The following is a 14,165-nucleotide window of genomic DNA, read 5'->3' on the forward strand; positions in this document are numbered from 1 at the left end:
ACAAGACACTCCTTGAAGCTTGGGACAGAAAAAGGACTTTTCCCGGGAGGGAGCCCTGGAATGAATGAATACTTGGGGAGAATCACAGAATTTCAGGGTTGAACAGGATCTCCTCAGGCATCTAATCCAGCCCGTACCTGGAAAAGAAATGCCCTTTGCATTATAGCCAGTAAACGTCCACCTAGCCTTCCCCAGAGATCTCCAAAGAGAGGGGCCTTCGCTGCCTCCAGAGGCAGCTCACTCCACATGTGGATAGCTCCCTTAGACATCACGCTTAAATTTGATTTTTGGCAAGTTCCACCCCATTGCTCACCCTTCTGACTATACTCAGGCCAGCATTGAATCCCTCTTTCATATGAAACTGTAGTAGCATATAGTCCTATACAGTCTGGAGGGCCAGGTCTCCTCTCAGGGTCTCATAGAACCCCTCGCTTTATTACTTCTAGGATTTCTTTCCAAAAGCTGTTTGCATTTCATGGTGGGGTTCTGTTTTGTTTGTTTTCATTTTGAGACCCACTACCTGATAATCACTATTACTGCTTTGGGGCCTGGCCCCATCTTCATCTTTATGGAGCTCTACCTACAAAGCACCCCCTGCTGGGTATTCAGGGCTTGCACCCTAAGGAGCCTTGGTTAGGGGTTCTGGCTCCAAGAGAAAGAATAAACAAATAAGTTGTGTTAATTTCCCTTTTGAGGATACAGGGCTGGGGGTGGTCCGAAGAGGCTGGGTGTGAGAATGGCATTTGCCAAACGTAGAAGGACCACCCCCAAAAAAAACAACAACAAAACGACCGGATGATTTTCATACCCAGCAGAGAACATCTGAAGGCAGAGTCAAGATGTTTTGTCGTTTCTTTTTGGTCTTCATTTATTAAAAAAAAAAATGGCAGGGGTTCGGAGGATTGTAAAATGCCTACTACATAACTGAAGATTTTATCTTTCTCCTTTTGTGATCTCAGCGGGTTAAAATGTCCCCCTTCTTTTCCCCTTTTCTCCATCTTTCCGAGGTGCTGTGATCCTGATGGGTTTCCGCCCAGCCCTAATTTTCTTCCAAATCTTTTTATTTTCCTCAAATAGTGAGCTGAAGAGCCCTGAATTCTGTCTCTTCTAGAGGTGCACAGGGCTGGGTAGAAGCCAAGCTCCCCCCACTGATCCTCCATCATTCTCCCGCTTGGCCAGCCTCCCCATCTCTCAGTGAATTTCCTATTTCCTTCCTCTATCAGCACCTTTCCATTCTCCCATTGATTTTGGCCTGCTTCTCAAAGTCATGCTGCATTCTCATTCCCTATTCAACCCCGCTGAGCTCCCAGCTCCACCCTTCCCAAACTTGATTAGTAAAAGCCATCCTTGAGCTTGTTAATGGAAATGCCCAATAGCATCGGGCAGGCCTCTCCGGAGGGACCTGTTTCCTAGAACACACTAATAGCATTTGTCTTTGGCAGACTGTGTGTTCCCAGTAACTGCCCACAAGTGACTGTGGAAAAGCACAAGTGTCAATGAGTTGTCAGATGCTGGCTGCATCCAGATGGTGAAGGAGCAACAGGGCGACCAGGATGGGTCTGAATCAAACAAGAAGGTTAATTGGGGTGGGCCTGGCCCCCTTAGTTTGGAGCTTTCTACGGCTATAACTTTTGCTGTGGAAACTGGGCGTGCTTGGCCCCCCTCAAAGTCTACCATAAAGGATCACTCTTCTCTTCCAGCAGAAGCACACGGTGTAGGGCTGGTGACCCGTCAACCTTGAGCTCTCACCAGCAAAGGCAGCCAGAGATCTGACAAAGGAGGATTCATAAAACAAAGCCGTTTACACCATCTGCTTGTTTCTGCCTATCCCCAAGATACTGCTGACTTTAAAAAAATGAGGGGGGGGGGGGCAGCTAAGTGGTAAAGTAGATAAACCACCAGCCTTGGAATCTGGAGGACCTGAGTTCAAATATGGCCTCAGACACTTGACACTGTGTGGCCCTGGGCAAGTCACTTAACCTTCACTGACCCAGAGAGAGAGAGAGAGAGAGAGAGAAAGAGAGAAACGACCTGGCCAGGACTTGGAAGCAATACGGTAGATAAAACTGGACTGGATATTAAGATATGAAAGTTCCCTCACCATGTGACCTTGGTTTGGGCAGATCATTTACCCCCGTTTTCCCATCTGTAAGATGAAAATTGATAATGCTTCTCACCCTACTCACCTTCCTAGGCTTTTATGACAAAGTCAGGTAAGACCTGAAGGGGCCTTAGAGCTCAGAGGGTACAGCCACCTCACTTTATAGATGAGGAAACTGAGGCAGAGAGCCTAAGGTTACAAAGGGAGTGAGCGGTGCAGTCAGCATTCAAACCAAGAGCGCTGTCCATTGTGTCAGGAGAGCTCCGCTGTTATTAGAGACGTTTGTTGTTGGATTGTTAAACAGAGCGTACCAAGACCATGAAGGCCCTCAAAAACAGGCCCATGCTACCGTGAATGGTGACCTGGTGAGGTGGAGATGGTAACAGGGAGAGGGGAACGAAAAACACTCCTCCTTTTACCTTGTTGATGATGCGTACTATTGCCACTGAAGCCAAGAAGCAGAAATAAAATATTTATTTCATTTAACATAATTTAAATATCCATATAAAGTCTCATTATCTAGTACCAGAAAGGCAGGTGGCAGCTGGGTTTGTTCAGGACAACCCACTTCAAACAAACAAACAAACAAACTGCAGTGAAGGCCTGAAGGAAAAATAAAAGGATTTTTTCCCCAACTGGCCCTGGACACTTTCCTGCGAAATGTCCTTGTTGCTTGTCAGGCAGAAAGGGGCAAATGGAGACAAAGCATCCAGGAGAGGGGCCTCTGGGAGAAAGGTTCGTTTCCTATTTTTTAAAAACATAAATGTGGGAAGCCAGAGGCTGGGGAGTTTGGAAATGGGCACAGCTCTTCCCAGACAGCCAAGCCTGCAAGAAGCATCTGGCCGAGTTTTCCCCTGGCAACTGGTGAGGCTCATGGGAGAGTATGAGGGGGGGTGCTAGAGGACACTGGTGCAGAACTGCATCTCAGGCTAGGCCTGGGTGGGACCAAGGGCAAGAACCGAGAAGTCACTGAGAAGGGCAGGGACATGGCCTGAAGACACCTGGCCAGGCAGGGCAGGAGCGGGAGGAGGTGTAGAAAGGGTTCTTCAGCTTTTGGTCCCAGGCCAACGGTGCAAAAACATAGGCACAGCTGAAGGCGATGAGGAAGGGTGTGCACCTGAAGGAGTGCCTGGCCAGAGGACCGTGTGCACAGAGCACTCTGGCTAAGCGTGGGTGGGCTCACCGAGTGACCCCAAAGATTTCCCAGCTGGGATGGGTGGCCCAGGCAGAAATCACAGTCTGCCCTGCCCTCTACTGGTTATCTTGTGGAAATGACCACCCCGCAGCCACCCGGTTAGATGTACTCAAAACCCTCTGAGGAGGGAGAGGAGCTGGGCCCAGGGCCTGGGCAGACAGTGCCTCCAATGGCCATAACTGGGGCTCTCCAGTTAGGCACTGACAGGGTTCGGTGGGCCCTCGCCCCACCGCTGGGATGGGCTAGGAATCATAAGGCTGAGGTCACGGCTCTACTAGAATTCCCTCTTCCTCCGGCAGAGGAAGGCTTGTTGTCCAGTGGGTGCAGGCAGGAGGATCATGGGCCAAAGGCCCATCCCTTGCTCACTCGCTCACTCTCATTTTAATGGGAAAGAGAAGAACTTGTTCCCAGACTTGCACCGGACCTGTTCGGCCTGCACGCGCAGCAGTGGAGCTGAGTCTTCAAAGCCGTCCACTATTTCCTAAAATACACCAGAGCAAACAGAAAGGTCCCAGAGCCATAGCCAAGCAGGGGTGAGACCAGGATCACCCCTCCTGTAGGGTTGGGCAGCTGCCTGGGGGCTCTCGGCGTCCTCAGGACTCCCTCCCCACCCTCGGGACCAATGTGCTTCCCAGCTACCTTCCCCTTTGGGGTTGGGCCAGAAAAACCTGTGTGCTTGCATCTCCCCCAGGAAGGACCCGGATCCCCAGGCTCCTACCTGAAGCTCCTGGATGACCCGCTCCTTTAGCTGGGACCTCACATCTCCAACACACCAGGCCAGGCTGACGTGGAAGGAAGGCTCCTAGGAGAGAGGGACAAAGACTCACTCAGGCAGAATGCAGAGTGGTCCTTGGGGGAGAGCAGCCCATGAGGGAGGGCACGGCCTCCTGTTCTCCTAATGTGGGAATAATGCAATATGCCTAATAACCCACCCCCACAGCGGATGGCCCTCTCAGTTTTGGTAGGGCAGAGTGGGGATCAGGTGAGCTGTCAGCCGAATGGGGCTCAATGCGCCTGGGCAATGGGCACATAGAAACTTTTACAAAGCTTTTTTTAAGGACAGTTTTTTCCCAACAGAAAATTCGACTCTTCATTACCTCGATGGGCACCTATGATAAAGCAAGTCACATCCCCCATGCCAGGGTCGATGATGACAAACTGATATGGTAATGATAACAGCTAGCACTCAGCCATCGCTCTCAATTCTCAAAGCGCTTCACACCTTGTGTCTGCTTTATCTTCACAACCACCTGATTGAGGCGGGTGCTCTCATTACCGTTCCCATTTTACAGATGGGGGAACTGAGTCTGAGAGCCGATGAGTGACTTGGAGAAAATGGACTTAGGTCTTCCACCTCCTAGTCTAAGAGTATTACTGTGCCTCAAGTAAGCCTCATGCCCTATGAGAGGGACATGGGCTCTGGAAGGTCCTGCCAAGCTCAAAAGCCTTCCAGGCACGGGCCCTCAAAGTCTGAAGAGGCTCAGGACCCCAGGGCTGGCTGCGTAGCCCCTGCTCCTCCCTCAGCCACCAACCAAGACCAGCAGGGGCCAGGGCAAGGCAGGGCTCAACAGTCCTGAAACAAGGGCAGCTCCCCCCCCCCCCACAATGGGCAGGGAGCAGGGCCGGACACCTTGAAGACCCCCTGCTTGTGCGTGCTGTGAGGAGACCCCAACAGAAGCATGGTTGGCCTTTTGTCTTTAAACAACGAAAAATGGCCTCTAGTTTCAAGCTGTCCAGGGTCCACTCCTGCTTGTCCCTGCTCTGGTGAGGGCCTGGGTCCCAGGAGCCTCAATTCCCACATAGCCCAGAGGCAATACGCTAATGCACACTGCCCAGAGGGTGCAGGAGATCACTCAGCCAGGTTCATCCCAAGGGGGCCTCTTCATAGAACGCGTGGGTCTCAAGTACAAATGGACAATTCATCTCCCCTTTTGTTTAAACTCTACCTAGTTTACAGGGACCTGCTTTTAAAAGGTATGTTAAAAGAGGAATAAGAGAGTGGCTATGAGAAAAAAGGAAAATAATAAACGCTGGAGAAGCTATGAAAAAATTGGAACACTAATGCACTGTTGGTGGAGCTGTGAACTGATCTAACCATTATGGAGAGCAATTTGCAACTATGCCCAAAGGGCTATACTGTGCATACATTTTGACCCAGTAATACCACTACTAGATCTGTTTCCCAAAGAGACCATAGAAAAGGGAAAAGGACCCACATGTATAAAAATATTTATAGCAGCTCCCTTCGTGGTGGCAAAGAATTGGAAATCAAGGGAATGCCCATCAACTGGGGAATGGCTGAACAAGTTGTGGTATATGAATGTAATGGAATACTATTGTGCTGTAAGAAATGATGAGCAGGTAGATTTCAGAAAAACCTGGAAAGACTTAAGTGGATTGATGCTGGGTGAAGTGAGCAGAACCAGAACATTGTACACAGGAACAGCAAGACTGAGTGATGATCAACTGTGATACACTTAACTCTTCTCAGCAATGCAATGATACAAGACAATTAATTCCAAAGGACCCATGATGGAAAATGTTTTCACATCCAGAAAAAAGAACTATGGATTCTGAATGCAGATTGAACCATACTGTTTCTACTTCTGTTTTTGTTTTTACTTTTTTGAGGTTTTCTCCTTTTGTTCTTCTTGCACAACATGACTAATGCAAAAATATGTTTAATGTGATTGTACATATATAATCTATATCAGATTGCTTTCTGTCTTGTGGAGGGGAGGGAGGGAGAACATTTTGGAAATAAAAATCTTATGAAAACAAATGTTGAAAACTATCTTTGCATGTAACTGGAAAATAATAAAATAATTTTTAAAAAAGGCGGGGGGATGGGGGGGGCGGGGATAAGAAGCATCTCACCTTGTAGAAAGTTGCCAGGTCAAATTCCTCCATTACTCTGTCTACTTCCGACACCAAGTCTAGGAACTGAGTGTGCCCCACAGTGACCTCTAACCCAATGAAGGTCCTGGGCAGAGAAAAGGGGTAGAGAGCATGAGGTCTGGCATCCATCAGACAGGGAGGCTGGGGTGGGGCTATGCCTTGACAGGGAGGCTGCTGGGCCCAAAGTGAGCCTTCCCTCCTCTCCACCCTCTAGTCTCAGGGGCTCACTTTCAGTCAATTAGCATTTGTTAAGCACCTACTAGTACGGGGAGATTCACTAAGTGCTGGGGATACAATGAAGGTCAAAACCCCACCCAGAATCCAGCCCTACTTTCACTGAACTGCCCCTTTCTGCTGGTCAGCCCCTGGAAGGGTGGGCAGCTTGGCTTAAAGCCTGGGTAATGCTAATTGATCACATCTATCTAGCACCTTCAGCTTTCCCCAACACGACTGTCCCTGAGGCTGGCAGGGTAGCCTCATCCCACAGCCTGCCTGACAGCACCAAGAGGCTGACCACGAAGCTCCCCAAGGCTTCCCAACGCCTCCCGGCACTGGGAGAAAGAGAACCCAGGCTGGTTCTTCCTCTTCCAGCCCCAGGACATCCCCACTGTCCCATGCTGCTCTGAGGCAAGCTCAACTAAGCCGCTGACTTCTGCAAACATTCAGAAGTGGGGCCGGATACAGTGCCTGTTTTACATCTCTTCCAGAGCAGCTCTAATCTGCAGCTTCCTTTGGAATACCCCCCCCCCAAAATCTCCCCCCCCACACACCTTGTCTTCTCTTGATTTGTGTAAACCTTCACCAGGTTGGCTGTGTACAAGAACCTGAAATTTAAGAGGAAAAAAAAGAAAAAGATCATTTTCTTAGAACAGGAAAAAGCAAGAAGGAAAATGGATGTAGTATTAAATAATAAACCAGAGGATTCTGGAGCCTCTCAGAAGGCAGTCACCTGCCTTCACACCCCTATGGCTGGCTCACATGGTCACATAAGGCCCAAAAAGAGAGTTCAGGGGGAGGCTCATCTGTGGGCAAGAGGGCCTCAATCCTGCTGGAGTCACTTACATCTGTTCTGAACCCTAGAAATGGGACTGTGTAAGAACCACCTCCTAACTCTGTAATTAGATTTTAGTCAACATTGAAAGGCTGGGTTTTATCAGCAGATCAATGGGAGGAGAAGATGTCTCATCTACCATTAGTAGGTAATAATGTAGATAAAATAATAGTTTGTTCCATAGAGGCTAATAGAACTAGATAATGAAGATTTAGTTTGAACAAAGGAATATCAGGGAGATAGAGGACACTGTTATCTTAACCTGTACAAAGAATTTTGAAATTATGTACTTTTATCTTTACACACACACACGCGCGCGCGCGCGCGTGTATGAGTACATATTGCCAATGGAGACCAAGAAAAGGCAGGGTCAGTAAGGGAAGCTCAGGTCAGGAGTTAGCAATGGGAGATCAGAAAATGGGATTGCCTCAAAGGGATTACCGGCTCCTCCATTCTCAGTCACACAGGAGCAGGAGAGAGTCAAATAAAGTAGGACATTCCCTTCCCTGGCTTTGTTTGTCCTACTTGTACACAGCAACAAGCCTGAGAGACAGGCTGGAGTCTGGCCTTTTGTGAGTAACCGGGCTTTGAATCTTGGGAAGCTCCGCTGGCCGTCTGTGGTAATGTCACATGGCCCAAGTGTGGAGAAGGGGGAGGACACTTGACACTCTCACCAATTTGATAACCTTTCACCCTGTTTCTATAACCCAAGTAGTGACATTCACTGAGTCTAGGGAGATCCTGGGATCCTCGTCCAGTGCTGCTGGGAGTCACACTGGGCACTGGAATGAGGGAGCAGAGGGAAGATAAAACAGGACTGTTTTCATACCCCTTCCTCCACCACTTATATCAACATACAGGGCTCTTGTTACTTATAGTGGAAGCCTAGATAAAACCATTTCGGGGTATGCCGGGAACACTACGCCGACCCCCCAAATCTACTGACTGAAACCTGTTGCAGAGCCTGAGGTTCTCAGCCTTGTTTTCGCATGACCACAAATGAAGCACGCCTTACTACCTTTGGGATACTCACTTGTGTTCAGACCTTTGGTTTCTACTTGCCTCAGCTTTGCTGCCTGTTCCTCATCTAAGTTTTAACACCCACATGTGCTTATCAGAGATTCATTCTTTAGTGTTCCACAGACTTGGGGAGCCTTCAGGGCCCGTTAGAACATGAACACTGTGTGTGTTGGGGGTGAGGTGGGAGCCAAGAGGACAAAGGCAATTTCTGCCCATCTCTTTGCCACTTGCCAACATGACCAACAGGCTTCCACCATGCCCTGTGGGTTCCCATAAAAGGTTACATTCTGCCTCCATTCCCTGGCTCTGGGGAATAAAAGGACTGAGCAGTATCCAAAGGGGGATGAAAGTCCTCAGTCTTCTAGCTGATTCCCAGCAGGAAAGCCAGGAAGCCAGCTAAGGGGGTCAGCAAGGAGACTGAGGCACACCTGTGGAAGGAGGCCACTCTGCTCTTCAGAGACTGCACGAAGGGAGTGATCCAGTGGTAGCGCAGGACCACGCTCTGGGACAGACTGACGTGGAACTCCTCCATCTTTACTAGCCGGGGCAGGACCTTCTGGGCCTGGGTCATGAGGAGGTCAAGCAGGTCAAAAAACTCTTCCTTGGCTTCATCTGGAGGGGAAGGCAACAGAGAGTCATGTTCTTAGTAAAGGGCCCTCCCTGAACAGAGGAACACGATTCTCGGGGTGAAAGACGACTTCTCTCCCTTTTAGAAAGAAGTCATTTAGAGGGCAAACCATGTTTATTTAACTTAAAGGATATCAAGGACAGGATGTCACTGAAGAGTGATGAAAAGAAAGACATCCTCTCTAAAGAGGAAGTAACGGAGGAGGGCCAGCCAGGCAGTGCAGACCAAAGGTGGCGCTGCCACACCATCCCACACCAGCTCCCAGGATGACCTTGAGGTCCCACTGACGACCTGCCTGTGAGCCTGGGAGGCCGGCGGAGATGACATCAGTGCATCAATTCAGAGCCCAGCCAGATGTTGGGAAATCTGGGTTTCCTGGCTTGCCTCCCTCAGTGAACACTGAAAAGGCTCCTCCCACTCCCTGGGTTGGGGAGACCCACTGTCACTTACAGGGCACCCAGACGTGGGTGGCCCAGATACCCCTTTCGTGGGGGAAGGTGCGTTTTCTGCCACCGTGTTTTTCAACATCATCCACAAGCCCGTCTTCTGGATCTGGAAACATGTTCAAGACGCTGTCTGGAATGGGCAGCCGAGGTGGAGGAGGAGGGCATCTGCAGGAGCGCAAAGAGGCAGCACACGCATTCATCTTCACCCACGATCACTCCCTGATAACTGGGCCCACAAGAAGAAATCACTTTCCTTCCTGGAGACTCGCTCAACTGTTAGTGCTGGGGATGAGGGAGTCAGGCCAGGGAAAGGGAAGGTACCTCTGCTCACGGCCACCCCAAGGATGTGGGTGTTCTGCCTGGCTGCTTGTTAAAGACACCCACGCTCTACTTTGCTACCCAAGCCTGGAATCCAATAGATGGGGAGGACTTGGGTGGAGTAATGTGTATGCAACCTATGAGCCTGGGTCAGTCCTGGGGAGCTGGGGCCCCTCCTTTCCAGAGCAGTCCATCTCCAGTACCAAAAGGTACACAAGCCTCACCCTGCCCAACTGATCCTTTTATGGGGACCCCAAAACCTGCCTTCCAGCACCAGGGTCCGCCAGGGTGGCCTCGACTCCCTGATTAAACGGACCCGTTCCCCCTTCCTCCTGTCGCAGACACTGAGTCACATCTACCGGGGACTCTTCCTGGAGTCAGGAGGGCCTGGGTTCAAATCTCACTCCAGACACTTAAGTGTAACCCTGAATTTCTCAGCTTCAGTTACTTCACCGGGGGTTCGATTCGTGGCCCGCGGGGTCCCTTCTAGCTCTACATCCATAACGGTGACATGAGCATTCATTCATTCATTCATTCATTCATTCATTCATTCATTCACTCATTCATCCATCCATCCATCCATCCCCCAGGGCTGGGAGCATCAGTTTAGATGAGGTCCCTGTGCCCACGGAACTTACTCTCTGGTTGGGGAATGAGGCTCAAATGCCTGTCATTTTAATGCACAAAACTCAAAGGGCAAGAAGGGGCTTCGGCCTGGGCGGGGGGGGGGGTGAGAACGCCCCTGAAGCCGAGGGAATTGGGGAGGGCATCATGAAGGAGGCGACATTTGGGTCAGGCTTTAAAGGACTGGGAGGAATCCAAGAGAGGAGGGAAGCTCCTCTTGGCCTCCGTGCCCCCTCCCCTTGCAGCGGACTCGGGGTCCAGCCTCGGCCGCCCCCCTCCCCAGGAAGTGCAGAAGCTCAAAGCCACTAAACTGCGGGGCAGAGGCTGTCATTTCTGCAACGCGCATGCGCCAACTCCCCGCTCCCCCTCCCACCGCCAGAAAGTCACTTCTGGTTCCGGGGCCGGGACACTCGTTTGTTCCTTCCCGGCCGGAAAAACGGCTTCCCCTCAGCGCCTGTTCAGGCGGCTTCTTACCCACGACTGCCGCCCTCCTTGAGCTCTTCACCGGGCTCGGACCCATCCTCGCCTTCTGAGCCACTGCTGCTGCTGTAGCCCACCAGGAGTGCGGCGCTCATGAGCCCTTTCTGCTCCCAGACACGATGGGTGCCGCGCTCATTCCCTTCCCCCGGAAACCTGGGCCCTCCCCCCCGGAAGTTCCGCCTCCAACAGCCCGCGCGGCTTTCCTTCGCCCCTCCCCCTTCGCTTCTTATCGAGGAAGATCAAACCGCTATGTGGGTGCTAGTTATTAACACTTCCAACTTACCTCCCTCTTCCTTCTCTTCTCCCATCTTCCTTCATCCTCCCCCTTCTTTTCCTATCCCTCTCCTCCTTCCTTCTCTCTTCCCCTTCATTTTCTCCCCCTCTCCCTTGTCTCCTCTCCGTTCCTCTTCTCTTCCCTCTTCTCTTCCTTCTTTCCTCTCCTCCCCCTCGTTCATCTCTCCTTCTTTCTTTCTCCTCCTTCCTCTCCCTCTTCCCTTCTCCCTTTTTATTCCCTCACCCCTCTTATCTCCCTCTTCCTGCCATCTTTCCTCCTCCTCCCATCTCTTCCTCCTTCCCTTTCTGTCCCTCTCTTCCCTCCTCTTCCCATATTTCTTTTCTTCTCCTTACCTCTACTCTCCCTCTCCCCCGCCCCTCCCCACTTTGTTGGGGGCCTGTGGAATATCTAGAGGTGTAGTGGGTGAGATGTGGCCTTTGAATCAGGAAGTCCTGGGTTCAAGCCTGCATCAGACACTTTAGTTCTGTGACCACGGTCAAGTCACAGTCTCTCAGTACCTCAGCAAAATACCCAGTCAACAGGCATCTTAAGCCAGTCACATGGTGGTGCTTAAAGGCAGCTAGTGGAGAGAAGCAACGGGCCAGTCAGAAAGACCAGAGTTCAAATCCTGCCTCAGACATTTACTAGCTGTGACCCTGGGCAAGTCACTTGACCTCTACCTGCCTCAGTTTCCTCAGTTGTGAAAATGAAAATAGTAATAGCTCCTACCTTGCAGGATTGTTGTGAGAATCAAATGAGATAATGTGTGTAAAGTGCTTAGCACAGTGCCTAGCATGTAGCAAGAGTTTAATAAATACTAATTTCCCTCCCTAGTAGGCACTGGGATATAAATACAAGAAATAAAACAATCCCTAATCTCAAGGAGTTTGCATTCTAATGGGGGAGACAAGTAGATAAAGAAATATATGCAGTAGTAATAACAGGTGAATAAATGCCAAATTGTACAAGGTTGTTTGGGAAAGGGTACCAGTACTTAGGAGGACTCAGGTAATGATTCCTCAAGAACTGTTTTTATTAGTTGCAGAACATGTAACGATCCACACTGGCAGAGGAAGTTCCCTATACTGCTGGTCTGGTCAAAAAAAATTTTTTTTATCAACTTATATTTGTGGTCCTCTCCCAATAGACTATAAGTTCCTGTTTCGGTTTTTGTATCTCCAGCACTAAGCACAGTGCTTGGCACATAATAGGTGCCCAATAACTGATTGTTGATTGATTGGGACTGGCCCCTCTTTCTGACAATTTCTATTTCTATTTCTGTCAATATCACCCTGTTTGTATTATCTTCCTCTCTCCCCTCACATCTCCACCAATATCCAGTCAGAAAGAGATTTAGATTTGGATGTGGGAGACCTGAGTTCACATCTTGGCTGCATCATTGACTACCTGTGTGATTGTGGACAAATTGCTTCACTTCTTTGAACCTCAGTTTTCTCATCTGTGAAATGATCTCTGAGGTCAGATCACAGAATTTCTAGAAGCCTCAGCATCTATTCCAACCCATCCCCCCAAAGAATTCTCTCCACAATGTACCAGACAAGTGTTCATCCACCTTTTCTCCAAAGATTCCAGTGAGAGGGAGGGGATCCACCCCCACTGAAGCAGCACCTTCTACTTCTGCGGAGCACTGATTGTTAGGATGTTTTTCTTTACACTAAGCTTAATTTTAGTCCTTTTCAAATTCCTATGATTCTGTCAGTCTAGCCCCAGTAGCAAAGGTCCTATATTTTTCCTAGCTTGAGTAAGCCTCAGACAATTGTTGCTTCCAATGCCTTTTCTCTCAGTTGAACTCTCTACAGTTGTTTCTGACCTCATCATTCACCTGAAGCTGCTCTCACCAAAGTAACACATGATCTCTGCCCGCCCCCGGGCCAATGAGGGTTAAGTGACTTGCCCAGGGTCACACAGCTAGTAAATGGCAAGTGTCTGAGGCTGGATTTGAACTCAGGTCTTCCTGAATCCAGGGCCAGTGCTCATCCACTTCACCACCTAGCTGCACCCCTGGCCCCATGATCTCTCTCTCTCTTTTTTGGTGAGGCAATTGGGGTTAAGTGACTTGCCCAAGGTCACACAGCTAGTAAGTGTCAAATGTCTGAGGCTGGATTTGAACTCAGGTCCTCCTGACTCCAGGGCCAGTGCTCTATCCACTGTGCCACCTAGCTACCCCTGCCATGATCTCTTAATTGCCAAATGTAATGGCCTTTTCTCAATCTTCATCTTTGACCTTTCTGCAGTCATTGACATCATCTTCTCCCTTGATATTTTCTTACTCTCTAGATGTCCATAAAATAGTTCTGCTTTTTCTACTTGTCTGATTGGTCCTTCTCAGTCTCTTGCTGAACTTTCATCCTGGTTGGGTCCAATAACCATGAATGTCGCCTAAGGCTCTATGCAGTCGACTTCTTCCAATGCATTCCATCAGGGAATTGCATGAACTCCCATCTTCTCTATGTAGATTATACTCAGATCTATCCAGCCCTAACCTTTCTCCTGAACTCCATTAGGGAAGGGATGATATGTAGATTTTGCATCGTTCCTCAGTGCCTGTTTGTTATATTTAATTCATTCTTAGGATGCTAGGTCTTAAGAGCTGGTGGGGACTGGAGAGACCACCTGGTTTAATACCTTCATTTTCCAGATACTGAAATGGATCCCCAAAGATAGCAAGTGATATGCCTCAGGTTATAACTTTTGCCTGGAATATACAGGCAAGTGAATTCTGAGAACATCTCATAGATAAGGGACAAGCCAGGAGATGGTTTTCAAAGATAAATTGATAAAACTATCAAAGCTTAACAAAGATTAGTAGCTTTTGTTTTTACATCAACCACATTTCCCACTATATCCTCTGATTCCAGAGAGACAACTCTCATTATGAAGAATTTAACAATAGAAATACAGGAATTTAAGAATACCTTGAAGGACCAAGCTGTATCAATTGCTGCAGTGCAACAAGGCAAAGAAAATAGAACTTACAGGATGAACATTTTTATATTAAAGTTATACATTTTTGCATCAGTTGGCATGCCTGGTCCTTCTAGTGTTGAGGGGGGGGGGAAGTCCATGAAACTAATAAATCTGTAAAAAAAAAAAAAGTCTGATGTGATAC

General features: G+C 49.1%; 1 protein-coding gene across 2 annotated transcripts; it reads right to left on the reverse strand.

The window, feature by feature from the left end:
- Positions 1-2,598: 2,598 nt before the first annotated feature.
- On the reverse strand, positions 2,599-10,909 carry USB1 (U6 snRNA biogenesis phosphodiesterase 1). Of its 2 annotated transcripts, none has more exons than XM_043985414.1 (7): positions 10,756-10,909; positions 9,344-9,504; positions 8,694-8,877; positions 6,965-7,018; positions 6,174-6,279; positions 4,015-4,098; positions 2,599-3,777 (listed from the first exon to the last, which is right to left on the reverse strand). In XM_043985414.1, exons 1-7 carry the CDS (start codon positions 10,854-10,856, stop codon positions 3,673-3,675), a joined length of 795 nt encoding a protein of 264 aa, XP_043841349.1. In that variant the 5' UTR covers positions 10,857-10,909; the 3' UTR covers positions 2,599-3,672. The 2 variants fall into 2 exon arrangements, with proteins under 2 accessions (XP_043841349.1, XP_043841350.1); XM_043985415.1 differs by having other exon boundaries at positions 9,344-9,565; positions 10,756-10,883.
- Positions 10,910-14,165: the final 3,256 nt, after the last annotated feature.

The sequence above is a fragment of the Dromiciops gliroides genome, chromosome 2 (genome assembly GCF_019393635.1).
Source record: "Dromiciops gliroides isolate mDroGli1 chromosome 2, mDroGli1.pri, whole genome shotgun sequence".
Classification (NCBI taxonomy): Eukaryota; Metazoa; Chordata; class Mammalia; order Microbiotheria; family Microbiotheriidae; genus Dromiciops; species Dromiciops gliroides.